Below are 27,807 nucleotides of genomic sequence, written 5' to 3' on the forward strand. Positions count from 1 at the left end.
GCGTCGCCGCGTCACGGCGGGGTGCGTGTGAAGTCATTGCGCGCGGGCGGGCGGGGTCCGACGGTTTGAACGAGACGAAGACGGAACCGGAGCCGGGCGCGCGATCAGTGGACGCGGGTTCCCCGAGAGCCGGTGAGGCGGCTGGCGGGCCCGGGCGGCGGCCGCGGCCGGGAACTCACGGGAGGCGGCCCTCCCTCGTGAGCGCTGCGGCGCCGCGCGGGCGCTGCGGGGGGGAAGGGCGGAGCCGTGACCCGGCGCGCGGCCTGGGCCGGGGGGGGGGCGCGCGCTCCGTTGTCCCGGGGGCGGGGCGTGGGCCGGAAGTGGGGGGCCACTTAGTGGCGACCGGCGAGGTCCTGGCTGTGCGGCTGAGCCCGGAGGGTGTGCGCGAGGGGTGAGGTGGGGACCCTCGGTGTAGGAGGCGTCGTTGCATAATGGGTGGGGAGTTGGTCTGCGGTGTTTGGACCCCAGAGTGCGACCTGAGGCAGACGCTTCAGCCTCCCTGTGTCTCGGTTTCCTCATCTGTAAAATGGGGACAGTAGGGTTAAGCATAGAAAGGTCTCAGCGCGGTGCCTGGCAAATGTAAGGCCGTCAGCCGGGGTTTGTTGAGTGCCTCGTGGATGCCAGGCCCCGTTTCCATCAGGGAGTAGACAGGCAAAGACATGCTTTCTAGGAGTCTGCTTTGTGGGCAGAGAGCTAGGAAGCAAGAAAATGAATACATGGCCAAGATAATTTCTGTAATTACTGTAAAAGGGTGATACTAGCACTGCAGGGCGCAGCCTGACCTCTGCCCCTTGGAGATGAGGATCTGGAGGCAGGCCCATTGAGGGAAGTTAAGCGAGGCCTGATGTCTGCCCGTGGTGGGATGGATGTCTTGAAGAGCATTAATCAAGATAGCTCTTTAATGGGCACTTGCTGTGTGCAGTGCCCATTAGAGCTTGATTTCGCATTGTGTCATTGAATAGTCACATTGTCTCGAGGATATGTTATCTTCGTTTTCTTTCTTTCTTTCCCCTCTGATGTATTTTGTTCATTGTATTTTCTTGGTGGTGCTGGGCGTTGACTCCAGTTCCCCCACGCTCCCATCGGGCAAGCACGGGGTCACTGAGCTGCTCTCTGCTTGTCGACATTTGCAGAGGCAAATCTGAGACTTTAGGTAGTGAAATGACTTGCTTTATGTTGCCCAGCAGGTAACTCAGTCCAGATTCATAGACTCCGTGTTACCCCTTCTCCCCCATCTAGAAAGGGTATTTTAACAGACATGCCTCTTGGGTCAAAGTGTCAGCACACGGATGCTTGGGAGGAGGTGTGGTTTTCTGTTAGGGTGTTCACTCGGATTCTTAATCCTTATCACAGCTTTGTACAGAAAGTAGGGTCTTCCCATTTTACAGGTAAGCCATTTCTGAGGAAAAGAGAAGTGTTTCATTCAGGGTCACATAGTTTTTTGTTTTTTAGTGCCACCTCCCTCTTGCCTTTCCATAGGACTGGGGATGGTCCTTGGAGAGGAATATGATGTAATTCAGCCTGTGCTGAATTGGAGTGAATTGAGGAGCCAGGTGAGGTGGCACATGCCTGTAGTCCTTGTATTTGGGAGGTAGAAGCAGGAGAATGAGGAATTCAAGGTCATCCAGCTTCAGAGCTAGATCATGAGCTACTGTGTGAAAGAGCAGGATAGAATGAGTTAGGGAGACTCCCAGGGGAGTCACTGAAGGAAGGGAGATACTTGAGTGTGTGGAAAGGATAGTTTTCATTTTGGTTATACCTAGCTCAGAGAGCCCTAAAAGGGTGGGGTGTGTTGTGCTCAGGGGTCTTAAACCAAGGCTAAGCATCGGACGTTTTTGTACTTTTTTGGAGACAAGATCTTAACTCTGTAGGCCTGGCTGGCCTAGAATGCACTGTGTGGCCCACTGGTCCTGAACTTGGAGTGATGTCTCTGCCTCAGCTTTTTGAGTGCTAGGTTTATAGGCATGGGCCCTCACTTCTGGCTCAGACATCAGACGTTCTTACCAGAAAGAGTGAGAGAGAGAGTCTCTGTTTTGACTGCCTGGAAGAGCCAATTAATTGGTTGAGTGAGTGGATGTTTATTGCACATCCACAGGGTGCCTAATCCCATGTATTTAGTGGCCACAGAGTTTGTGGAGCACATGGGACCTGGTATTAATGTACTGCTAATGAAAGAGTTTGAAATTACATGATCGTGAAGGGCCATTAACCTTTTCTGAGCTGGGGTGTGGTCAAGGAAACACATGTGGCTTTACCAGCTGCTTTCATTTTATGGTAGCTTGAGACACACAATACCCAATGTATACATGTATACCCAAGATAGATTGTAAGTGCTCAGCCTGGGATCATGTCATTTTGTTTGGATGGCTCTCACTGATACTTGATAATAGTGTTCTGCACACAGTATGCATTTTACTTGTTCAGGGATTTTTAAGCAGGAGAGAAATACCTCATGTGATTTGTGATTCAGGAAAATTCTTTCTGGCTGCCGTGTAGGAACAGATTGAGACAGACTAATTTGAGGGCTTGCAGGGGATCTTGAGAGGTGTTGGCAGCAGATATCAGGCACAGTTTTCAGCACCAAAGATAGCTTAAAAGAGAGGCGGTCCCTCCCCGGACCCCACTTCTTCCTGTGACTTAAGTTTGATATAATGCCAGCTATGTTATGTTCCTTATTTCATACCTCTCTGAGATCCTTTTCAGATGGTCGTGTTAATTTAGAGTTGCGGTACACTGACTTCAGTAACTTGCCCAAAGTCACATGGCTAATGGGATGGACTCATGTTCAAACCCAGGCTCTCCAGTTGCCTCCTGGCCTACATCTGGTCTGGGAAGCTCAAGAATGGAGGAATAATGACAATTTTAGTGTGATACTTAAGTCCCAGGGGTTTGAATGAAGTGCTCTGGAAGCAGGAGGGAGGATTTCCCTGTGGAATGAGGCGCTACACCGCTGTCTTCTTGCTACCTCTGTCAGCTGCTTTTAGGGAGGGTAGAGAGTGTTGGTAGTTAGCTTTCTGAAGAGAGTTTCTGTAGACACTCTTTCCTCCTCCACAGTCTGAAACACGTCACATTTACCTAGCACTCACTCTGTTCAAGGCACTGTGTGAAAGGTGGGGTTTTGGGGGTGGGGGAGAGGGCAGGGATATGGGGCATAGACTGCCAAGTCATCTGTGTCTGTAGGCCTAGTCACCACTGCTCATAAGTCCCTCTCCTAGTCACTGCGGGAGGAGAAGGATCCCCGTCTTTGGTTCTCACACTAGAGCGTGTGACTCAAGGCTTACAGCAGCTCCGTGCAGGAGATGAGTGTGGGAAGAGCCCCTCACACACTAGTTACTAGGTGGAGGGAGTGAAGTGCCCAGGAGAGCTAAGGGGGGGAGGGGGGGGTCTCAAGGTTGTTGTAAATTGCTGTGAATTCCATCCCTCATTCCAGTGGCAAGGCCCATCTCAGGGAATTAGGACAATTCTAAGTGTCATGGGTCACTATAAAACCTACTGTTTGGGCTAGTAAGATGGCTCAGCAGGTAAAGGTGCCTGCCACCAAGCCTGACCAGCTGAATTTGAGCTCTTGGAACCACATGGTAGAAAGAGAGAACTAAGGAAGTTTTGCACACAAAAACACACAGTAAAAAAATACGAAGAATAGCAATTATTGAATGGGTATTTATAGAGTATGGCACCCACATTTACTAGTGCTTTAAATGAGATTTATAGTTGAATGTAATGATGGGTGCATGTAGTCCCAACTGCTCCCAAGCCTGAGGCAAGAGGATAACATAAGCCTAGAAGTTTGAGGCTTGCCTGTGCAACATGGCAATAAAAAGGTTATTTTCGAAGTCTGTCTGAAAGGTGAGGGGTAGCATTTTCTGAGAAATGGGAAAATGGGGCTGGGCAGGCTTGGCTGTAAATATTCAGGGCCTCCTTTTCTTCCCCCTGGAATGAAGAGAGTGAAGAGGGCCTTAACAGGATTGTCAGCTCAGCAACAAGTGTCTTCGAGAGACCTCATACTTTGTTGGAGTTCAGGCACTCCCTAGTCCCCAGGGAGTGCAGCAGAGAAGAGTAGGGGCCAGGGCCTTTGAGAGTGGTCACTTGACCTCACCTCTGTACAGTACCTAGGTTATTGGAAACTGTGAAAGTAGATAGGGATTGCTAGGGATTGGCCAAGGCCTTGGTGCAAAGCAGTGCCCTCAGTCCTGTGTGTGTGTGTGTTGTTGTTGATGAGGACTCAAAGGTCTTCCTTTGTAGCCTGCACTGGCCTGGAACTCGAGCTTGTCCTGCCTCAGCCTCCTGAGTACAGGTATGGTGCTATCACACCCACCTGTGTTTCCTATTTTCTTTGGTGCTGATGATTGAGCGCAGGTGTCATGCATGCAGGACACGTGTTCTATTACTCTGAACTACCCCACAGCCCTTGGACTAGTGTTTTTGAACAGAATGTTCTTGTTTGTGTAGCAGCCTCCCTTCATAAAGTACGTGCTAATCTCTTAGTGCCTTTTGTGGCTTGTAATTGTGTATCAGTCTTATTAACATAGGGCCTAAGTTTTAGACTGTCTAGTTGGGGCATTTATTTCAGGTCATTTATGCATGGAACTCTGACTTATGACTGGAGTCTTAGTGTCTGGTCTCACCTCTTAGGGAAGAAGGCTGGGCTTAAAATTGAGTATTTGTAGAGATTTGTTCTGGGTGACCTGGGAACTGCTTGCCCTCACTTTCATGCTCACCGTAACAGGAGCCTTCTCTCTTTGATTGCATGTTGTAGAAGATGGCAGTGAATGTGTATTCGACGTCAGTCACCAGTGATAACCTAAGTCGACATGACATGCTGGCTTGGATCAATGAATCTCTGCAGTTGAATCTGACAAAGATAGAACAGTTGTGTTCAGGTAAGAGGATCCACTAGCCACCCCCTCCCCTTCTTTTTTTTGGCTTTTTAAGACAATGTTTCCCTGAATAGCCTTGGCTGTTCTGGAACTCTAGACCAGGCTGTCCTGCCTCGCCTCTTAAGTCCTAGGATTAAAGATTACGCCACCATACCTGGCTCACTAGGCCACCTTTTAAGAGCAACTTTAGGGTTTGCACAGACCTCTGTGTAGAGCCACAAAGAGATATAGTTTCTTTCTTTTAGCCATCCATGCTGAGTACTGGGAGGTGTGGCTCAGTTGATAATGTACTTGGCTAGCATTCACAGAGCACTGAGTTTGGTTGCCAAAGAGTGTGTGAGTATGAATGTCTGTGTCTGTGTGGAGATCAAGACATCAGTGTCTTGTCCGTTGCTCTCCACCTTAATTGCCTTGATACGGGTCTGTCACTGAACTGGAGGACCGGAGGTGGAAGCTAGCTGTTTTGGCTAGGCTTTCAGTCCAGGGTAGGCTGCTTGGTGAGGTCTTGAGATCTGCCCGCCTGTCCTCCAGTGCTGGAGTTCTAGGCATGCACACCATGCCTGACTCTTTTTTTTTGTTTGCTTGTTTTGTTTTTTTCAAGACAGGGTTTCTCTGTGTAGCTTTGGAGCCTTTCCTGGAACTCACTTTTTAGACCAGGCTGGCCTTGAACTCACTGAGATCCTGTCCTCCCTGCCCACCCCCCCATACACAAACTAATATATATATATATATATATATATATATATGTATGTATGTATGTGTATTGGTGTTTTGTCTGCGTGTATGTCTGTGTGAGGATCCCCTGTAACTGGAGTTACAGACAGTTGTGAGCTGCTGTAGCACGAATCTTAAAAGGTCTTATTAATAAAATCTAACCTGAAGCCAGGTATTGGGGTGAATGCTGGAAGATCAGAGAAGCAGAATAAGCCACAGCCACCTCACCTTGCCACTTCCTCAGCTGATCCTGTTTCCTCAGATTGGAAGCCTCTGAGTCCTCATCCAGAATGAATCTCAGCTGAACTGTGCTGCTCAAAGCCTAAAAGCTTAATCAGCCTAGTTCCTGGTTTTCATGCCTTATATACCTTTCTGCTTTCTGCCATCACTTCCTGGGAATAAAGGCGTGAGTCACCATGCCTGGCTATTTCCAGTGTGGCTTTGAACTCACAGAGATCTGCATGGATCTCTTCCTCCAGAAGGCTAGGATTAAAGGTGTGAATGCCACCATTTTCTGGCCTCTATGTCTGTCTAGTGGCTGTTCTGTTCTCTGACCCCAGAATAAATTTATTAGGGTGCACGATATATTGGGGAACACAATATCACCACAAGCTGCCATGTGGGTGCTGGGAATTGAACTCAGGTTCTCTGGAAGAGCAGTCAGTGCTCTTAACTGCTGACCCATCTCTTCAGCCCCCATGCCTGACTCTTACCATGAGTGTTGGGGATTCAAACTTAGATAGTCTTCATTGTGCTTGGAGAGCAAGTGCTCTTACCCACTGAGCCATGTCCTCAGCCTTGCATGTCAGGGCTATAAAACTGGATCTTCCACAGTTAGCAGATGAAGTCAAGAATATATATACCAGAGCTGGGTGTGAGGGAGGGTACATGTTTTTAATCCTAGCATTTGGGAGGCAGAGGCAGGCAGATCTGAGTTCGAGGCCAGTCTAGTCTATATAGCTTACATAGCAAGTACTGGGTCAGCTAAGGCTATGTGGTGAAACCCTTTCTCAAAAGCACCTCCGCCCCCTAAACAGACAGACAGACACACAGACAGAGAGAGAGAGAGAATGATTGATTGGATATTTTCCGCTCTAACTACTGAAATTCTGGTTTCAGTGGATGTGGATGTAATACAGTGGAAAAGCACTTGGATAGCATGCCCAAGTCTGGGTTCAGTCTCCGGCACTGGGGGGAAAGTCTTATTAATGACCCAGAATCAGAACCCTGCTTCTTCTAGTGAATAACTTTTTTTGGTACTAGTGATTAAACCCAGGACTTAACACATGCTGTGCAAGTGCATGAGCATGAGTCCCAGCCCCTTTTTAATTTTGAGACAGTATCTTCTTGAATGGCTCAGTCTGGCTTTAACTCACCGTGGAGCCTAGAATTTATGATCCTTCTATCTCAGCTTCCTAAGAAGCCAGGATTACAGACAGCCTGGACAACCAGGCTCAGCTATGTAAACATTTCTCAAACATCTCAAATAACTCAGTGTTTTTCCAAGAGGAAGGTACAGGTACTTCCGATTTCAGATGGGAAAGATGGCTTAGAGAATTTGAGTAATGAATCTAGGCATATAGAGCCAAGAGTGCAATACGGCTTTGAACTTTTTTCCAAATCAAGAACCTGTATTCTTCAGTCCCTCCACCCTATTTGCACTGGACTTTTTCTTAACTGACTGTTGCCATGTGGGTTGATTTAAAGAGACTGCCATTCCTTAGCTGCTTCCTGTGGTGCTCAGCTTTTGTACTTCCCTTTTTTTGAGCAGGGAGGGGCTCTTACTCCTGGTTTCATTGGTTTGCTTCCTGTGCTCTGTGAGGTCCAATCTGTTTTACAGGTGTTCGGAGGGAGGCGGTATATGAGGAATACAGTAACTCGTGGTTCCCAAGAACGAATGGCCTTTTCTAACCTTGTTTTGTTATAAAGTAGGTTGCCTCAGAATGGTGCTGCTGACCTCTAGCTCCTATTCATTTTCTCAGCTTTTTTTGCTGTGCCACAGTTTGTTGAAGGCTTTTTAAAGCACTTGTTTGCCTCGTGCTGTGAGTAATGAGTAATGTGGGGGTGAGGTCATCTTCGTTTTCATTGGAGACTGCTTGCTCACTAGAAGTTTTTCCCTGTTTCTTTCTGTCTATAAATGCAGTCCAAAATATTTCTCACTTAGTTAGAAGATGCATTTCTTCCTGTGTAGATAAGTTGTGCACGTCCCGATCTGGCCTCAGGCTTCTCTTCTTTAGACTGGGAGCTGTCGTGGACGTGTCATGGCATGAAGAGGCCTTAGTCTGCTCTGAGCCATGTGACCTTGGATGAGTTCTTTGATGGTCTTCTTGTACTGTTTCTTCAGCTGTGAACTGGGGCAGTCGTCCTGGCTCACCAGCGTGGCTGTTGTCAGGGTCCCTGTAATATTATTATCTGTCAGACCCTGGTGGTGAGTAGAGATCTCTTCATTTTAAAGATGAGGAGATTGCCCATGGGGCATAGCTTAGACATTGCAGAGCCGGGGTTTGAACCTAGTTTGTATGTGTGTGTGTGTGTGTCACATGTACATAGATGCCCGTGAAAGTTTGGAGGACATTTGGAACCGTGGAGCCAGAGTTACAGATGCTGTGAGCTGCCTGATGGGGTTCTGGGAAATGAGTCTACTGAAAGAGCAGCCAGTGCTCTTGATTACTGTGCCCCCACCTACCATTTTTTTAAGACCAAGTTTTATTCTGTAGCCAAGGGCAGTTGGTTTCTAACTTGTAGTCCCCACCCTACCATTTTTTGAGATGAAGTTTTATTCTATAGCCAAGGTGGTCTCTAACTTGTGGTCATTCTCCTGCCTCTACTTCTCACATGTTGGGATTACCTGTATAGTATTACTAAGGGATTGATTACACATGGCATGTGTTACATTTTTACAGAGGCATTTGGAAGAGAATTGTGTATAATTAGTTATAGTGACACTCTTTTACCATAAACTCTGTGAAGTATTTCAGTTTTTCTGTCTTCTGCCACTTATCCCAGATAAGGTGTTTTTCCTTAGTAGAAAGTGTTGAGTATAAGACATTTAACTGATGTGTTAGTCAATTCTGTACATTGCTTGTTGTCCTCTTGAAAGCTGCGTGGGATGACTCTTGGAGTATGTCGGTGGTTGCACCATGTTTCATATTGGCCTTTTGAAGGCAGCTCTCACTTGTAGCCCAACACCACACTGGATAAGCTGCAGACTATTCCTGAAGAGCTGTGGGGGCGGTGCTTCAGCACTGGGTCTGATTCTTCCTTATGAACTTCTAATAAGCAGTGGATCAAAAAGACCAGACATTTCCACCAAGCACAGTCTTTAGGAGGTAAGGATAGATTTTTCTCTAGCAGTACAAAGCTGGGGGTCCTTCCCTGGTAACGTGCTGCTGGCTGTGAAGTGACTGAGTGTTGTCAGAACCCTTAGCTCTTACCCGCTCACAGAGTAAGGAGCCCTTGCTTGATTCTACTCTCCAAGTGAGAACTTTGGTGACACTGGCAGGCTGATTGAAGAGGCTTCCTGTGTTCTGTCAGGGATCAACTTTGGAGTGCTAGCCAGTCAGGTCTGTCGTAGATACTCTCAGAGAAGGAGTGTCTTCACACACAGTGATTTTGACAGCAAGCTTGCTTTTGTCCAGAAGGAGCCAGGAGTTGCTTTTTACCGCCCTTTGTCTGGTGGGCAGTACTATTAATTTCTTTGCATCAATCTTCTGTTGGTGGATTGGCTGTGTAGTTTGTTTCCAGATTCTTGCCCCTCAGACTGTTAACAGTGAGTAACATACAAGCAAGTCAAATGCTGGTTATACAGTTCTGTTTACTGCTTTAAAAATCAAAATAGTATTTTCCCTGGTTAAAATACTTTGAGCTTGAATTTTAAGGTTTGTATTAATGACTCTTCAGCCCTCTCTGCAGATTTTATTCATCATCTAAGATGATCAAGTTGCAGGTGCTCTTTGAAGCCTAAACACTCTCATGTTTAGTAGTCATGTGTGTTTTGTGTATGTTAACACTAAAGCACTGGAGTTACTTATTTTGTGTGTGCTGTATGGGTGTCGAGGGGTCTAGTGTGCCATGGTGTACATGTGGAGGTCAGAGGACAGGTCTTGAGTTGATTCTCTTCTACCTTGTTGAGGCAGGGATTCCTCTTTTTCTGCCATTCTGTGTACTCCAGGCTGGGCCCACAGCTTCCAGGCAATTCCCTGGGGCCCCTTCCTGTCTGCTCTAGGATGCAGGGATTACAGATTATATTTTATCTGACCTTTTCTGGGTTTGGCCTGGCCTTGAACTCCTGATGCACCTCTTTTAGCTTCCCGAGTTTTGGGATTACAATTGTGTACCATTGGCTAGGATTTTCATTAGACTTTCCCAGAGTGCCCTGAACTGAAGCAGGGTGAACATCAGTACACTTGAGATAAGAAATTGTCTGGTATTGGGCTGTGTCTTGGCCTTGTATTTTGTGGTCTCTGTTCCCAAACAGAGTCTCAGAGTGGAGCTGTGACAGCCAGTGGACACCCTGACACTGCCTTAGTCTCCTCCCATTAGTTCACACTGTCAAGCTAGAGGCTGAGTGGACTTGTCTTGCTGAGATTGTTGGGCTATCTTGAAGCTCTGCTTGGGTTGTCGACCTTTGCCCTAGTCTCAGTCAGGCAGAGACTGGAAAGGACACCCCCTTTTACCTTGATATTTTTTTTTATTTTTATTTTCTTCTAGCTGAGGCATGTATGAGAAGGATAGGAGGATTGGGCATGGTAGTACTCAATTTGAGAATAGCGTTGGAGAGTTGCAGGAAGGAGGGTTTATTGAGAGGTTCAGACCAGCCTGGGCTATGTAGCAAGATCCTGTCTCTGCAACAACCAACCAACCAACCAACCAAACAAAACCCCCCGGATCCTCGTACACAGCTGGGAAGCTGTCTGCTGTTGGGCTCTATCCCCAACTCTTTTAGTGGGACCTTAATTTTTTTTCTTTCCTTTTTCTAAAAAAAAATATATATTAACACTATTTTGGTCAATGAGATTGTAGCCACATGGTATACTCCCCTTCTAGAAAATGCTGCTTTTCTCAACTGTATGGTGTCCTTTTGGCTTCTTTTTTTTTTTTTTTTTTTTTTTTTTTTTTGTCTGTCAGAGCTGAGGACCGAACCCAGGGCCTTGTGCTTGCTAGGCAAGCGCTCTACCACTGAGCTAAATCCTCAACCCCCCTTTTGGCTTCTAATGTGAACAGCCATGCATGGGAATCAGGTGCTCAATGTGATGCTAAGGTTGGTCTCTGGTCTCTATGGTATTTATTGGGCCACATATTTTGGTCCTTTGTTTTTAAGTTTCTTTTTGTGTGTGTGTGTTGAGGCTTGAACTCAGAGTCCTTGTACTTGGCAAGTGCACTATCACTGAACTACATCTCCAACTCCCATGTTTATTTTTTAAAAATTATAGTATTTCTAAGGATTCTTTTGAGTTCTAAAATAAAAACTAATGATTCTTTGAGCAGACTTACTAAGAGGCAGGTGACTTTGGCTGCTAAGTGGTTAGTTGGTCGGTCAGTATATTTGTTTACTATTTAGCTCTAAGAAAAAAATATTGTGCACGTGTGGTGAGTGGCTTTAATCCCAGCACTTAAGAGGCAGAAGCAGGCATTCAAGGTGTGTTCAAGGTCAGCCTGGTCTACATAGTAAGACTCCGCTTCAAAACAAAACAAAAACTGTGTGTATGATGTATGTATGTGGACATGCATGTGCCATGATGGCATGGTGGAAACCAGAGAACAACTTTGCGGAATTGGTTCTCTCTCTGTTTACCTGGGTTCCAGGGCTCGAACTCAGATCACCAGAGTAGCACCTTTAGGTACGGAGCCATTCACCGAGTCAGTCTGCCTGCCCCAGCTTCCTGCCCTCAGTGCTGAGCTACAGGTCTGCGCCACTGCACCCAGGACAGGAGTGAGTCTGTATCTTTGTGAAGATTTAGAAAATGTGGTGCCTCTTTTTTTCTTGTTCCTTTTCTGGGCATTCATTTTTCTTTCTAGTGGTTGTTTATGACAATTTCTAACAAGAGTTAAGACATCCAGCTTGGTAGTGGTGGTGCACACCTTTAGTCCCAGCACTTGGGAGGCAGAGGCAGGTGGATCTCTGTGAAAACGAGGCCAGCCAGTGCTACACAGAGAAACCCTGTCTCGAAAAACTAAAAAACAAAGAGTTAGATTTTCATAGCAACCTTCGTTTTCTTCCTGTTTTCCAAATTGAAAGTATGTTAGAGAATTTGTCAGATAAAACCAGCTTTGAGTTAGCACTCCGTATTGAGGCAGTGGGATTGCTATGAGTTCATGCCAGCCTGGGCTCTCCAGTAAGTTTCAGGTCTCCCAGAGCTACATATTTCTAAAACCAAACATAGGACCCCTTGTTATTTTTTAATAGATTAAAAAAATTACTATGTATATGAGTGTTTTACATGCATGCATGTCTGTACACTACATGTGCACCAGGTACCTTGGCACCAGAAGAGGGCATTAGATTCCCTGGAAAATGGCGTTACAGACAATTGTGAGCTGCTGTGTGGGTGTAGGGAATCAAACCCAGGTTCTCTGCAGGAGACAGGTTTTTTTTGAGACAGGGTTTCTCTGTGTAGCTTTGCGCCTTTCCTGGAACTCACTCTGTAGACCAGGCTGGCCTTGAACTCAAAGAGATCCACCTGGCTCTGCCTTCCGAGTGCTGCAATTAAAGGCGTGCGCCACCACTGCCCAGCTTCTCCGAGCCCTTTGTTAATAGATTTTTATAAATTGATTTTGCATTAATATAAAAATCTTCTGTCCTCCAAAGTATTTGTTTCTGTTACTTTAAATTATGTGTGTGTTTGTGCACATGTGTTTCTGTTACTTTAAATTATGTGTGTGTGTTTGTGCACATAAAAAAAAAAAAAAAAAAAAAAAAAAAAAAAAAAAAAATTATGTGTGTGTGTTTGTGCACATGTGTTTCTGTTACTTTAAATTGTGTGTGTGTGTTTGTGCACATGTGTTTCTGTTACTTTAAATTATGTGTGTGTGTTTGTGCACATGTGTTTCTGTTACTTTAAATTGTGTGTGTGTGTTTGTGCACATGTGTTTCTGTTACTTTAAATTATGTGTGTGTGTTTTGCACATGTGTTTCTGTTACTTTAAATTATGTGTGTGTGTTTGTGCACATATGTGCTGTTGCCCACAGAGGTGTGAGATTTTCCTGGAGCTGAAGTCACAGGTGATTGAGAGCCACCAGATGTGGCTGTTGGAAACTAAACTGGGGTCCACTGCAAGAGCTGTGTATGTTCTTAACCATTGAACTGTCTTTGTAGCCCTATCTTTTTGGTTGTCTGTGGTCCACTGTACAAATTGTAAAAATGGTATCTGGGGCCTGGGAATGTAAAGCACTTGGTTAGTATACGTTAAGCCCTGGGTTTCCCCCTGAGCTCCACACAGATAATAGGGTGCATTTTCTCATGCTTAAAAATCTCAGCACTCAGAAGTGGAGGCAGGAGGATCAGAAATTCCAGGTTATCTTTGCTCCTTTGAGTTTGAGCCTATTCTAGGCCACATGAAACCTATCTTTAACAGATTGTATTTGGGTTAAGTAGATGTGGATGACCATGCTTTTTTGCTAGTAACATTTAGAGTGGGCCAGCACTCAGGAGGCAGAGGCAGGCAGATCTCTTTGAGTCGAAAGCCAGCCTGGTCTACATTGGGAATTTCAGGCCAACCAAGGCTACATAGTGAGATTCTGTCTGGGGGGAAAACATGGCATTTAGTTACCCAGTTTATTGAATTTTTCTTTTGTGTTACTGTTGATTCAGGGGCTGCATATTGTCAGTTTATGGACATGCTCTTCCCTGGCTCCATTGCTCTGAAGAAAGTGAAATTCCAAGCTAAGCTAGAACATGAGTACATCCAGAACTTCAAAATACTCCAAGCAGGTTTCAAGAGAATGGGTGTTGACAAAGTAAGTGATTCTTATTCCTTTGCTTAGGTTTCTTTCTTGTATTTAAAATTTTTATTTAAGTTTTAGATATCTTTAACAAAATGATTTTGTGTGTGAGTGTGTGTGTGTGTGTTTGTACATGCACATGCAAAAGGACACCTGTGGGGGCGGAATCAGGTCATCAGGCTTGGCAGCATGTGTCTTTACCCATGGAGCCATCCCTCTGCTCCCCACCCTGTGTTTTTTTTGAGACAGAGTTTCTCTGTATAGTTTGGTGCCTGTCCTGGATCTCTTTCTGTAGACCAGGCTGACCTCAAACTCACAGAGATCTGCCTGGCTCTGCCTCCCAAGTGCTGGGATTAAAGGCGTGCACCACCACCGCCCAGCTTTTTTTTTTTGGAGACAGGGTCTTTCTATATAGTCTTGGCTGTACTGGAATTCACTGTAGACCAGGCTGGTCTCAAATTCACAGAGATCTGTCTGCCTCTTTCTCTCAAGTACTGGGATTAAAGGCCACCACACCTGGCCTTGCTGGCTCTTTTAAAATTTATTTTTTTGGCCAGGCGGTGGTGAAAATCTTGCCTAGCTATTGGCCATTAGCTTTTTGTCAAACCAATCTGAGTGACATTTCTTCACAGTGTACAAAAAGATTATTCCACAACACGTACTAGTAGTGTTTTGTTTTTTTAAGTATTTTTAAATCTCTACTAGTCTGAGGCCTAACTATATTAATTTCTAGATTTACTTCTTTTTTTTTTTTTTTGGTTTGTTTTTTGAAAGGGTTTTTCTGTAACAGCCCTAGCTGTCCTGGAACTAGCTCTGTAGACCAGAGATCACAGAGATCTGCCTGCCTCTGCCTCCTGAGTGCTGGGATTAAAGGCAAGCACTACCACCCTGCATTTTGACTTGTTTTTTACCCACTCACCCTTTCTTCCTTCCTTCCTTCCCTCCCTCCCTTTCTCCCTTTCTCCCCTCCCTTTCTAGATAGAGTCTTACTATGTAGCCTAGGCTGACCTCAAGTTTGACATGCTCCTGTCTCAGCTCCTAGAGTGTTCACAGATGTGTGCCACTGCATCCAGTCAGGGTATTTCTCTTTATGGTACAGTGAACCGTCTGCTGCCTTTCAGTGTGTCTTGATGTGTGGCTATGACTTAGCTCCCCTGTGGTGCTGAGGATGCAGCACAAGGCCTTGGGCAGCCAGGCAGGCACTGAACCATCCCTGGTCCCTTTTCCTTTTTGTTCGGCTTTCTTCTCCCTTCTGTGGAGTGACTAAGGGTTGGTACTGTATTGAAGGCAACTGATCTTGGCAGTAAGATCTCTAAAACATTTCCTCATTTTGGCAAAACTTGGGTTGTTCTGATGAGTGGGTAGGTTTGATGCAAAGCCTCTGCTTTGGTCTAAACGGTCTTGATCTTTCTCTGCAGATAATTCCTGTGGATAAATTAGTAAAAGGAAAATTTCAGGACAATTTTGAATTTGTTCAGTGGTTTAAGAAGTTTTTTGATGCCAATTATGATGGAAAAGAGTATGACCCTGTAGCCGCCAGACAAGGTCAAGAAACTGCAGTGGCTCCTTCTCTTGTGGCTCCAGCTCTGAGTAAACCGAAGAAACCTCTCAGCTCCGGCAGTGCAGGTAAACAGCCATTAGCCTGGTTCCACTAACTCCACTCATTCAACATTGGGCAGAGGTGCTCCACATAGAACTATGCTGTAGTCCTGAGTCAGGAGTAGCCATAGGCCTGCCCTGTGCTTTTGACAGGGACATGGGTTCTGCATGTGGCAGATACGCGCCTGTGCTCTGCAGCTCCACGGGACCCTCTTTTCCGTGCCCCCAGGTCTTCTTTCTAAACTGGGAAGTTCACACTTGCACTGGCCTGGATGAGCTACTGTATACTGCGTTACCTAAGGGCTGTTTTGTTGGATGTAATAGAATTACTTATGCTAGCTCACATAAGAGAGCTTTAGTTAAATGGGACATTAGGGCATTTTATGAAGACCCAAGAGGGTAAGTTACAGTTAGGTCTGAAGTTCAGGACCTCAAGAGCTTTCTAGATCTCAGGGATTCTTCTAGGCTGGCTGCATCATCATGCCGTCAGTCTGGGCCAGCCTTCTCTGCCTATTATGGCTTGCTTTGCTGCTAGCTGGGTTTAGGAGGGAGGGGGAAGTGGATGGTAGAGAGCATCTTAAAAATGGGCTTCTTTGGTTTCCCAGGATGTTTTTTTTTTGGTAGTATATTCATAGACTATGTACATACGTTCTGGGCCACCACTCCCTGCTAAAGATGGAGGTCTTTTTTTTTTTTTTGAGATGGGCCTCTGGCCCAGGCTGACCTTGAACTCACTGTAGCCAAGGATGACTTTAAACTTTGTTCCTCCTGCTCCACCTATTGGAATTTTGTTTGAATAACTTTATTGAGAAAGAATTCACACACCATACAATTTACCTTCCTAAAATGTTCAACCTAAAAAAAAATTAAAAATTCTTTATGTGTATGGGTGTTTTGTTTGCATGTATGTGTGTATTACATATATGCCTGGTGCCTTCAGAGGTCAGAAGAGGGTGTTGGATTCCCTGGAACTGGAATTATAGATGGTTGTGAGCCACCATGTGAGAGTTGGGAATTGAACCAGGCTCGCTGGAAGAGCAGCAAGTGCTCTTAACTTCTGAACCATCTCTCCAGCTCCTCAGTGTGTGTGTGTAGGTTCATGCATGTATTCATGTATGTATGTATGTGCAGTGCATTTGGAGATCAAGGACAACTTTGGATATTCCTCAGGTACCATTCACCTGCTTTTTGAGATATCTCATTGGCCTGGAACTTGGTTAATAGGCTAAGCTTCCTTGCTAGGGAGCACTAGGGATCTGTCTGCCCAGCCTCTCCATCACTGGGATTACAAGCCTGTATTGTTACATGGATTCTGGGAATACAACGCAGGTCTTGAGGCTTCTAAGGCAAGCGTTTTACTGACTGAAAGCCAGCAAAGCTTAGAAAAGCCCTCACCTTTTTTTTTGGTGTGTGTGATTTTTTTTTTTTTTTTTTTTTTAAACCATGTCTTACTATGTAGCTCTGGCTATTCTGGTATTCACTATGTAGACCAGACTGGCTTCTGCCTCCCAAATGCTGGCATTAAAGGTGTACACGTTTGCCCCAGGCAACTTTTTTTTTTTTAAATCAAAGAATTTTATAACTATTATTGCCACAGACAATTTAAGGACATTTTGATCACCTAAAAAGAAACCTGTTTGTGCTCAATATCAGTCACTGTTCATTTCCTCCACTTTTTTTCCCTTTCCCAGCTCTAGATACTCACTTACCTGTTTTCTGTCTATGGCTTCACGTATTTTGGACACTTTTCTATAAACGAAACCATGGGATATGTGCCATCTTGTGTCTGGCTTCCTTTACTTAGCACAATAATTTTAAAGTTCATCTGTGCTGTAGTATTTATTGACTTTTTAAGACTGTCACACTGTGTAATTCTGGTTTGTCTAGAATTTACTATGTAGACCAGGCTTGCCTCAAACTCACAGAGACTTGTCTGCCTGTCTCCCAAAAGCTTGGATTAAAGGTATGTGTCACCACACCCAGCTGGTACTTCTCTTTTTGTATCTCTCTCCTCCCCGCCTGGTCTCACACATGCTAGGGAAGCTGTGTGCCTCTGAACCATATCAGCCCCCTACATCCATACCTTTTTTTTTAAATTTTGAGACAGGCTCTTACAAAATTGCCCAGTTGGTCCTTGAACTTGTGATATTCTTGTTTTATTCTCCCAAGCAGTCTGGCTTAGTACTTGATTATTTTTATTGCAGTATAATATTCCATTGTGTGGAATATCTCATTTGTCTGTTGGTGGTCACTTGAGTTGTTGCTGGAGTTTGACTGTTAGGAGTAATACTGCTGTGAAGTTCATGTGTAGTTTCTGTGTGGAATACATTTTTATTTCTCTTGGATGTATACCCAAGAGTGTATTTTGAAGCTGAATTCCTGGACTGCATGAAAGTGTTTATAGAACTGCCTGTTTTCCAGAGCAGCTGGCCACTGCCATACCATCGGCCATCTACTGGCAGTGGTGTAGGAGGGTTCTGATTGCCCTCAGAACGGTGTACTTCATAGTCCTTAGCTGTTGAGAATGGCGACTGCATAGGTAATCTTGGACGTAGCATATTTCAGATGACTTGTAGTAAACATTTAGTGTTCAGAATAAGCAGGTACCGAAGAGTGCCTGCCATCCAGAGGAAATGCCTGTGGTTGGATGAAAGGTCTGTGATATAGACTTTGGGGTGCTGGGAAGATAGGATATTTCTAAGCCTGGCATGATGTCTGTTTTACAGAATGATTGCTAGATGAATAGCTGAAGTGAGAAGTGTTGCATTTATCTTGAAGCAGCCCATTCTTAGTTATGCTAACTTGCAGGTTCTTTGCTGTCACTGCTTTGTCTGCCTTTTGCTTTTAAACACTGAGAGATCTGTAAATCTTAGTCACTGAGGTTCTTTTTCTCTCCTGACCCCGTAGACATCTAAAAGGTGAGCTCTGAAGTTACAGTGGGAAAGGCAGGCTCTACTCCTAGGCTTTGTGAGCTCCTTCCCTTACCTAATCCCGTGAGTCTGAGGCGATAAGTTAGAGGGAGCTAGTTTTCCAGATGGAGCAGAGAGTACTCCAGTGCCAGCTGGGATTGTGATCTGTTCTTGATACAAGGTTTGCCTTTGATCCATGAAACTGCCTGCTTGTGGGTTAAGGTCCATCATTGTATGTACCAGTGTGATTATACCTCTTAGCTGACAGTTCACTGCAACAGAGTTAAGATCTCATTGGAGGACTATCCCCAGCATGAAGGAGCTTGCTAAAATTGCTACTTAAGTCTACTGCCAGGATAAGAACCACTTTGTGTTAGGGATGTTGTACTGTTTTATCTGGGCTCTCTAATATCAGTTCCCTTCATTGACTTGTGGAAAGCAGTTGATCACAGACTTCTTGCTTTTTGTGTGTTTCTGTTTTTGAAATTTCTCCTAATATGGTTAGTCTTCTCTCAGCTCCGCAGAGACCCATTGCAACACAGAGAACTACTGCAGCTCCTAAGGCTGGCCCGGGGATGGTGCGAAAGAATCCTGGTGTGGGCAATGGGGACGACGAAGCAGCTGAATTGATGCAGCAGGTATGCTCCTCTTGTGTTGTTGACATTGTCATTGTGGGTTTCTTGCTTCTCTCATGAGGGCAGGGCTTCTCTGCTTGCCTGATCAGTCCTCTTGATGTGTGAGCTTTTGGCTGCAGAGTGGAACAGGGTTCAGGCTTCCCTAGTACCACAGAAACTTATGTGTATCTGGAAATCAACTTTAAAAAAAATTATTTTTTTTCGTGTGTGTGTGTGTGTGTGTGTGTGTGTGTGTGTGTGTGTGTGTGTGTGTGTGTGTCTATGTGTCTATGTGTCTGATGTGTGTACAGAAGCCAGAAGAGGTCAGTGGATCCCCTAGTGCTGGAGTTATAGGCAGTTATGATCCACAGTGTGGATCATAGTCAGTCTTGAGCCTCATTGGAATGTCCTCGGATTCTCTGGGATTAAGAGAGTGAAAGATAACAAAGAGATCCTTTCTGTAGATTGAGAATAGAAGGGCTAGGAAAGGCCTGTTGCTCTTCTGGTTCTGTTCTTCACAGTTAAGTGACTGGAGGTAGATCAGAAAAACAAACTGGGGACTGTTGATCCTCTTTGTATTAATCCTACCCTTGTTCGTTGCTTTTGGGTGATTATTTTGACTCAGGTACCTACTAGGCACTGTTACTGTGAAATACAGAGTTGTGGAGGAAAACTTCAGAGGAGGCGGTTGCAGGAAAAAAAATACAAGAGAGTGATCAGCTGAGGCCACCTGGCTGGCAGGTTGACCCTGCATTCTGCAGGTACAGACAGTTTTCTTCGTGATGAGCACAGGAGTAACTGAGACCAGCTCTGCCACCGTTTCACTGACGCTTATCAGTTAGCCTCTCTGGACTAAATACTTCATGTGTGAATTGGGGGCTAATTCTTTGTGGGTGGTTTTTTTTGTTGTTCATTTTTTTCTTTTGAGGCAGGATCTTACTATGCAGACTAGGCTGGCCTTGAACTTGTGGCCATGCTGCAACCTCTGCTTCCCAAATGCTGAGATTACAGATGTGTATCACTATGCCTGGATGTGAGCTAACACTCGCTCACAGTAATTCAGGTGTCTGGAATGGTCTTTGGTATAGACTCCATTGGGATAAGTGATAGTGGACAAAAGATAGTTCTGATTATTGTTCTTATAGTCTGGATAGAATGGAGTAGATGCTGCAGTGTTCTTTAAACGTTCACATGAATTAGAGCTTTTTGGCTTGTGTAAGAAATAAATGCATCAGAAAAAGGAAACTTCTGGTTTTTAACCTATGGGTCATGACCCCTCTCAACAACCTCTGTCTTCAAAAATATTTACATTGTGATTCCTAACAGTAGCAAAATTACAGTTACGGAGTATTGTAATGAAAATAAATTTATGGTTGGAGGTCACCACAACATAAAGAACTGTATTAAAGGGTCACAGCATTAGGGAGGTTGAGAACCACTGTTTTAGAAGAAGCAGTTGCTTCAGGGAAAAGTGCAAGGGCGTAAACATTGGTCAGAAATACAGAATTACCTAATGTTTTTATAGTTGCTCATGCCACGCACTAAATACTTTTGTAAGGTTTTACAGATGAACACAGTATAGTAAGGATTTACTTACGGCTTCATAGTGTAGGTTTGGTACTGAATGGGAAATTGAGGAGGTACACTGAGGTTTTTTGCTTGCATCCTGCAATGGAGATTGGTATTTATTATCATTGTTCTGGGAAAATTGATGGTAAACATAGGAGAGAATTTTAAAATAGGTTTCAGTAGTTGAGATTGGGTAGGCTGTGGTTTTGAAGAGAAGACTTGGAGCTCTGGATAGTTGTGGACCTCTGTTGACTGTCGGGGTTCAGGAGGCTGACTTTCTACTAGCCAGTTTCTTCTTTGACCTTGGAAAGTGAGAATCAGACACTCATACCCAGCTGTCTGTACTTGCCACAGAAACACTTTGGCCTGATACCTTTTTTTTTTTTTTTTTTTTAAATCCCTTTTGTTTTTTGCTAGAATTTCATGTAGTCCTGACTTGCCTGGACCTTACCTTCTAAGTGCTGGGTTTACAGGTGTGAACCAATGTACCTGGCTCTTGACATGAATAAGCTTTAAAAAAAGTTAATAGGAGAACTTTATGCTCCCCTCAGGTTGCCAAAGTCTAAACCCTAGTCTGTTCGATGTTCTGTCTGGCCTCCCTGAAAGCATTTGACTTTTTAGCCCTTGATAAATGGAGAAATGGAGCCAGATAGGTTGGTTAGGCTGAGAACAGCGCTGCATTCTATGCCAATTACCTTGTAGTACTTACTCATCCTTGGTTGATAGGCAGGTCGTTGTGGACACAATTACTTAAAAAAGCGTCTTTAGAATGTCTTATGTGTGGCCTAAGTTGTCTTGGCGGGACTAACCATCCTCTTCCCTGACTCCTAAGTTCCGGATTACAGGTGTGTGTCACACTGTCAGGATTTGTACTTAAAAAAAGCCGTGTGGATACGTGTGTGCCTGCGTGAGTTTCTGTGCACTAGCAGCGTTCAGGAGCTCCTGGAGGAGGAGGCCAGAGGTGGTGCATGCTCTTCCCTGGAACTGGAGTTGTTACAGGTTGTTGTGAGTCACCATGTGGGTTCTAGGAGCTAAGCCCATGTCCTTTTCAGGAGCAGTAAGTGAACCATCTCTCCAGATCCAAATTACAAGATTTATTATTATTATTATTAGAGACAGGGTCTCAGTATATAGCTCTGGATGTCCTGGAACTCACTCTGTGGACCAGGCTGGCCTTGAATTTACAGAGATCCGCCTACTGGGACTAAAGGTGTGCACCACCACTGCCTGGCTAAGATTTGTTTCTTAATTTCTCCCCTCCCCTCCCCTCCCCTCCCCTCCCCTCCCCCCCCCCTCCCCTCCCCTCCTCTCCCCCCCTCTCCTCTCCTCTCCCCCCCTCTCCTCTCCCCCCTTCTCCTCTCCTCTCCTCCCCTCCCCTCCCCTCCCCTCCTTTCCTCTCCTCTCTCCTCCTTTCCTCTCCTCTCCCCCCCTCCCCTCCCCTCCCCCTCCCCCCTCCCCTCCTCCCTCCCCCTCCCCTCCCCTCCCCTCCCCTCCCCTCTGTTCATTCATTCGTTCTTTTTTTTTTTTTTTTTTTTTTTTTTAAGACAGGGTTTCTCTGTGTAATTTTGGTGCCTGTCCTGGATCTAGACCAGGCTGGCCTAGAACTCACAGAGATCTTGCTAAGCTAGGTTGTGGGTTCTACTCCCATCTCAGTCAGTCTGAAGTTTTCCATTGATCTCATTTCAGGGAAAAGCTCCTTAATAGTTTAAGGTACAGTTTTGTCTTGTCTTGTCTTTTTTTTTTTTTTTTTTTCTTGAGACAGGGTTTCTCTGTTTAGTTTTGGTATCTGTCCTAGATCTTGCTCTGTAGACCAGGCTGGCCTCGAACTCAGAGATCTACCTGGCTCTGCCTCCCGAGTGCTGGGATCAAAGGCGTGCGACACCACAGCCTGGCTTTTTTTTTTTTTTTTTTTTTTTTGAGAAAAGGTTTATCTGTGTAGCCCTGGCTGTCCTAGAACTCACTAAGTAGACCAGGCTAGTCTCAAATTCACAGAGGTCAGCCTGCCTCTGCCTCCTGAATGCTGGGATTCAAGGCATATGGCACCATGCCTGACTCTAAGGTGTAGTCTTATAGTCTTCTCTTTCTTGGCAACTCATAGTCTAGGTTGCTGTGAACTAGTATATATTTTTTATCTGAGGCTGAAGAAAATTAACATTAAACTGAACTGGATTTTTGCTTATGTTTTATTTTGATCAAAGACCACGTCATTTTTGGGTTTGATATTTTATTGGTACACCAATGCTCACTGTTTTCAATATTTTGTGCAGGTCAAAGTATTGAAGCTTACTGTTGAAGACTTGGAGAAAGAGAGAGACTTCTACTTCGGAAAGCTAAGGAACATTGAATTGATTTGCCAAGAGAACGAGGGGGAAAATGACCCTGTACTGCAGAGGATTGTAGATATTCTTTATGCCACAGATGTACGTGTTCACCTGGAGGTGTTCTGTTTCCATTCTGCCACTAAGAAAAAATTTAGCATTGTTGATTTCAGCTCACTTTGTGCTGGTGCCTGTGTTCCAGTGTAGGGTTCACCAGAAAAATTCATCTTTGATTTCCTGGAAGTTAGCCAAAGAGCATCTTGCCTAGCTAGCTTCAGCCCTTGAAGTCCCTGTGTCTTTGTTTAAGGAAGCAGTAGACTAGAGAAGAGGCTGGCTTGTCCAGTGCCTGTAGTTTATAGGCCTCGCACCCTTGCAGCTCAACCACTCCAGTGGAGGTGTTGTTGCCATTATCAGGACCCAGGCAGTCCTTGGTCCTTCCCGTTTGCGCCCACCCATAGCTGCCAGGGTGTGTGTGCCTTTGCTCCTCCCTCCCAGAGCTTGCCTGGCTGGCTCCCTTTGTGATTGTCTTTGGAGCCATCTTTATTTATTACATAGCCTTTAGTCGTGACATACTCATTCATTAGAGAAGACTGCTTTTCTTCCTCCTGGGTTTAGGATCTGATACCTGGCTGTGTCCACTGCTTCTCAGTATTTGTGATTGCACACACCTCACAAGGTCTGTGTAATACTACACAAATATAAACTAGTAGTTTTCTAAACATACTGTTAGAATTTTTTGGAGGATTAAGACAGATGACTGAAAAGCTGCTGATTTTTGCAATAAATCCTTAAAATTCGCATCATGTTTAGAAATGAAAAAGATGATGAAGATCTAAGAGTCTTTGGTCTTTTAGTGAAAGTACATCTTAACTACTTTAAGCTATAGAGATTTAGTTACTAAGAAAAATCAAGATGTGTTTTTACGGTAGAGCAGTGTGGCCATTCTGTGCTGTACGGACGTGCAGTGTGCCCTGTAATGAGCAGGGGAGGCGCCATGAGTCTGCCCTGCTCTTTGCTTCCCAGCTCTCATTGACCCTGGGCCAGTCCTGTCCTGCTGTCGCAGGACTTTGGTTCAACACTGGTGTTGAGTGTGACAGATGCGTGAAGGCAGCACTAGAACGGCAGAATACTAGACTTTCTGGTTTTGAGATAGCCCAGGCTGACCTTGAGTTTAGCAGTCTTCCTGCTTCAGCCTCTTGAAGTGCTAGAATTACAGGTGTGAGCCACCACACCCAGTTAGGATACTGAACTTGATAGTCAACTTCAGGTTTTTTGTTTTTGATCAAGGGTTTCATAACCTAGGTTGGAATTGAACTCACTATGTGGCTAAGGATGGCCTTGAACTCCTGTTTGTGCATCCTGAATTTTGGGATTACATGTGCATGCTACTCTGCCCGCTTAAATGTCATTTATTTATTATTTATTTATTTATTTATTTATTTTTTAATTTTTATTTTATGTGCATTGGTATTTTGCCATGGGTGTCAGGTCCCCTGGAACTGGAGTTACACACAGTTGGGAGTGGCCATGTGGGTGCTGGGAGTTGAACCCAGGTCCTCTGGAAGAGCAATCAGTGCTCTTAACTGCTGAGCCATCTCTCCAGCCCCTAAATGTCATTTTTTTTTAAAAAAAATGTTTTTGTTTTGTTTTGTAGCTGGGGATTGAATCCAGTTTTGTCTTGTGTGTAGTTAAGTGCTCTGCCAGGAATTTTTTGAGGCAGGGTCTTATTCTACCTGGGGCTGCCCTGGAACTCGGGTCTCTAGCCACAGACTGGCCTCAGCCTCATGGCCATCCTCCTACCTTAGCCTACTGAGGGCTGGTATTACAGGTGTGAACCACTATTCCTGGAGTTAGAGTTAAGGACTTTTTTTTTTGTTTGTTTGTTTTTTGGTTTTTTTGAGACAGGGTTTCTCTGTGTAGCTTTGGAGCCTGTCCTGGAACTTACTCTGTAGCCCAGTCCGGCCTCAAACTCACAGAGATCCTCCTGCCTCTGCCTCCCGAGTGCTGGAATTAAAGGCGTGTGCCACCACCGCCTGGCGAGTTAAGTACTTTTGAGGGAATGCATATTTTAAATATACATTGAGGCACATAAATATTTATTACTTAATGCTTTGAAGATAAATTTGTGTGTAGCTTTTGACATTAAGAAATAGTGCTAGCCAGTCCGTGGGGGCGCACACCTTTAATCCCAGCACTCGGGAGGCAGAGCCAGGTGAATCTCTGTGAGTTCAAGGCCAGCCTGGTCTACAGAGCGAGATCCAGGACTGGCACCAAAACTACACAGAGAAACCTTGTCTGAAAAAAAAAAGAAAAAAGGAAGAAGAAGAAATGGTGCTGTTGTTGGGTGTGGTGGACACACATTTAAACTTAGAACTTAGGAGGCAGAGACAGGGCAATTTGAATTTGAAGCCAGCCTGGTTTATGTTTAAACAAGCTCCAGGCTAGACAAGGCTACATAGGGGAGACCTTATATCAAAAATCAAAACAAACAAAAAAGAAATGATGCTATTGTCTAAAAAAAATAATAGTGGTCACCTGGTCTATGTGCTTGATTGCCAGGTATGTGTGAGACAGGAAGAACTGCCTACATGGAGAGGCTTATTAAATTGTGAATCAGTGAGCAGAGGGAGGAACTGGCACTAACTGTTGAGTAATAGCTTTCCCCCACTTTCATTTCCCGTTTCAGGAAGGCTTTGTGATACCTGATGAAGGGGGCCCACAGGAGGAACAAGAAGAGTATTAAGCAGCCTGGACCAGCAGAGCAACATCCGACTTCTTCACTCCAAATCATGTGCTTAACTGTTAAATACTCCCTTTTATTATTCTTAGAGGATTCACTGGTTTCTTTTCATAAGCAAAAAGTACCTCTTCTTCAAAGTGCACTTTGCAGAAGTCTCTTTCCGATGAGTTTGAGTTAGGAGCTGTTGCCTTGTAGCAGAGCAGTATTAACATCTAGTTGGTTCACCAGGGGAACAGAGAGGCCAACCATGGGGCCCTTCATGTGGATGCTGGTCACACTGACTGATGGAGAAGGGGGTTTTGTGATACATTGAGGTGATAACCTCAGAGAAATGTAAAGACTGAAACGAATTTTAAGCTAATGTGAAATTCTGGCAGAGAACGTTTTAATAAATAAATGCCTTAAGAGTATTTAAAATATGCTTCCATATTTCAAAATATAAAATATAACATGACAGGAGATTTTGTGTGTCCGATGTTGTGTCTGGGAAGGAAGGGCCAGACTTTAGACCCTTTGGAACCTGCTGTCACAGGCCTTTCAAGGCCTCTTGAATCTCACAGATGTAGTCTTTGGCCCAGAAGGAAGGTTTGAAAAGTTGTTGTGTAAAGCCATTTGGTATCATTGACTGGTTACATCCCTGCTATAAAAGCAAGCAGCATGGTAGCTTGGGTAGATAGAGGGTGTCTTGGCCCTGCAGTGCCTGAGACAGAGCTCAGTCTTCACTGGGCTTTCCCCTGAGGACTTTTCAAACAGTCCTCCAAGTTCCTGTGTATTGTGTTTCTGGGACTTGCCCACATCTCTGGGATTTGAATGGGCGCTGAGTCCCATTGTACTGTCTTTTAAGTTTACATTTAACACGTTCTCTTCTCTGCTCCCCTTGACCTCTGGGGACTCCTCTGGCTCCTTAAGTTTGCTGCTGAGTGTTGTAAATACAGCAGGCTGGTGATCGTGCTGCAAGTTCTTTCTGGACCTCTGGCAAAGGAGTGATCAGTGAAGGCCAGTGTCACCTTGGGCTCTGTGAGGCTGGGGTGTTCGGTGTCTGCTGTCCACAGCTCTCCTTGTCACCTGAATACTTTGCCAGTGCACTAATCTTTTTGGAGATAAAATTCTCTAGTGTGTTACTAAATGTTAAAATGTTTTTTTTTTTTATTTTTTAGAATATACAGTACCATGACTGAAATATTAATATTTAAAATACTTCATTCCTTAATTCTCCCTCATTTGCTTTGCCCACAGCCTATTCAGTTTCTTTGTTTGGCAGAATTCTGCAAAATGTATGTTACCCACTACTGAGATTGTTCAGCCCCTGATGTGTTTGTATTAATTTGTTTCTGGTGGTAGCTTGTCTTATGCTGTGTGTAGAAAACAGGTATTTTATGACAGATTGTTATGTAGTGCATGCTCTGTGTGGAATTCAGAGGAAAATCCAGATTTAGTGATTAACAATGCCAAAAAAAAAAAAAAAAATGCAAGTAACTAGCCATTGTTCAAACGACAGTGGTGCTATTTCTCCTTTGTGGCCTTTTAGACTTCTGTTGCCCCCAAATTCCATTTTATTGGGAACCCATTTTTCCACCTGGTCTTTCTTGACAGGGTTTTTTTCTACTTTAAACAGTTTTTAAATAAAATTCTGTATTTCAAGAGTGTCCTGTCTTCTGAAATGTGTCTTGCCTTGGGTGTAAGCTTCTAATTTTAGGGATAAGATAGCCATACATCAGTTAGGGTCAGGGTCTTCAACTGATTTCAGACATAAGGCTGAGAAGTGAGCCCTTTTTTTTTTAATTTTTAGTTTTTTTCATATAATATATTTTGATCATATTCACTCCTTACTCCTGCTAACTACTCCCAAATCTATCTCCACCTCCCCAGATTCCTGCTTTCTTAAATAGAACTAATCTTTTCAAATCCCTCACTTTCTTCAAAGCCATCTGGCTCTCCCCTTCCTCTGCCCTTCTTTTCCTCCCTCTCCCCCTCTCCCCCTCTCCCCCTCTCCCCCTCCCCCCTCCCCCCCTCTCCTTTTTTTTTTTTTTTTTTTTTTTGAGACAGGGCTTTACTGTTATTGTCCTGACTGGCCTCACACTTAACGTCATCCTCCTTCCTTGGCTTCCTGAATGCTGGATTGTGTGTGTGCCACCATGCCTGCTTTAAAATGTTTATTTCGAAGTTTCTGTCCCTCTCTCTTTCATTCACATTATATTTCTCAGTCCCCTGCTGTTTTAAATTCCTGTTAGCCTGAGAAAGTTTTCCTCACAGAAGCATAAAGCTTTCCCTGGCTGCTTAAGGCTGTTTTCAGAAATGCATCTGGACACTGTTTGGCAGATGAGTCGAGATAATTGTTTCATTTTTCCTGAAAATGCATTTTCAAAGGCAGCACAGTCTCAAACTAGAAAATACAGTTATTGCCCCATTCCTGTTTTGTAAAGTCTTAATACCTTTAAAGATGAGTTTAAAAGGTGACCTGCCCTTGGTTTTTTCTTCTTGAAATAATGTTAAATAGAGGGGAGGGAAATTCATCTGATCTTGAG

At 44.5% G+C, this 27,807-nt stretch overlaps 1 protein-coding gene across 2 annotated transcripts; it reads left to right on the forward strand.

Annotated features, from left to right (window-relative positions):
* On the forward strand, nucleotides 1-26,928 carry Mapre1 (microtubule associated protein RP/EB family member 1). 2 transcript variants are annotated; one of them, XM_052724857.1, is made up of 7 exons: nucleotides 1-132; nucleotides 4,757-4,880; nucleotides 13,403-13,548; nucleotides 14,952-15,159; nucleotides 18,558-18,679; nucleotides 22,492-22,644; nucleotides 25,229-26,928. In XM_052724857.1, the coding sequence occupies exons 2-7, from the start codon at nucleotides 4,760-4,762 to the stop codon at nucleotides 25,283-25,285; spliced, it is 807 nt and encodes a 268-aa protein (XP_052580817.1). In that variant the 5' UTR covers nucleotides 1-132; nucleotides 4,757-4,759; the 3' UTR covers nucleotides 25,286-26,928. The 2 variants fall into 2 exon arrangements, with proteins under 2 accessions (XP_052580817.1, XP_052580818.1); XM_052724858.1 differs by lacking the exon at nucleotides 1-132 and adding an exon at nucleotides 303-391.
* Nucleotides 26,929-27,807: the final 879 nt, after the last annotated feature.

Source organism: Peromyscus californicus, unplaced genomic scaffold (assembly GCF_007827085.1).
Source record: "Peromyscus californicus insignis strain IS unplaced genomic scaffold, ASM782708v3 Scaffold_7__1_contigs__length_154581171, whole genome shotgun sequence".
Lineage (NCBI taxonomy): Eukaryota > Metazoa > Chordata > Mammalia > Rodentia > Cricetidae > Peromyscus > Peromyscus californicus.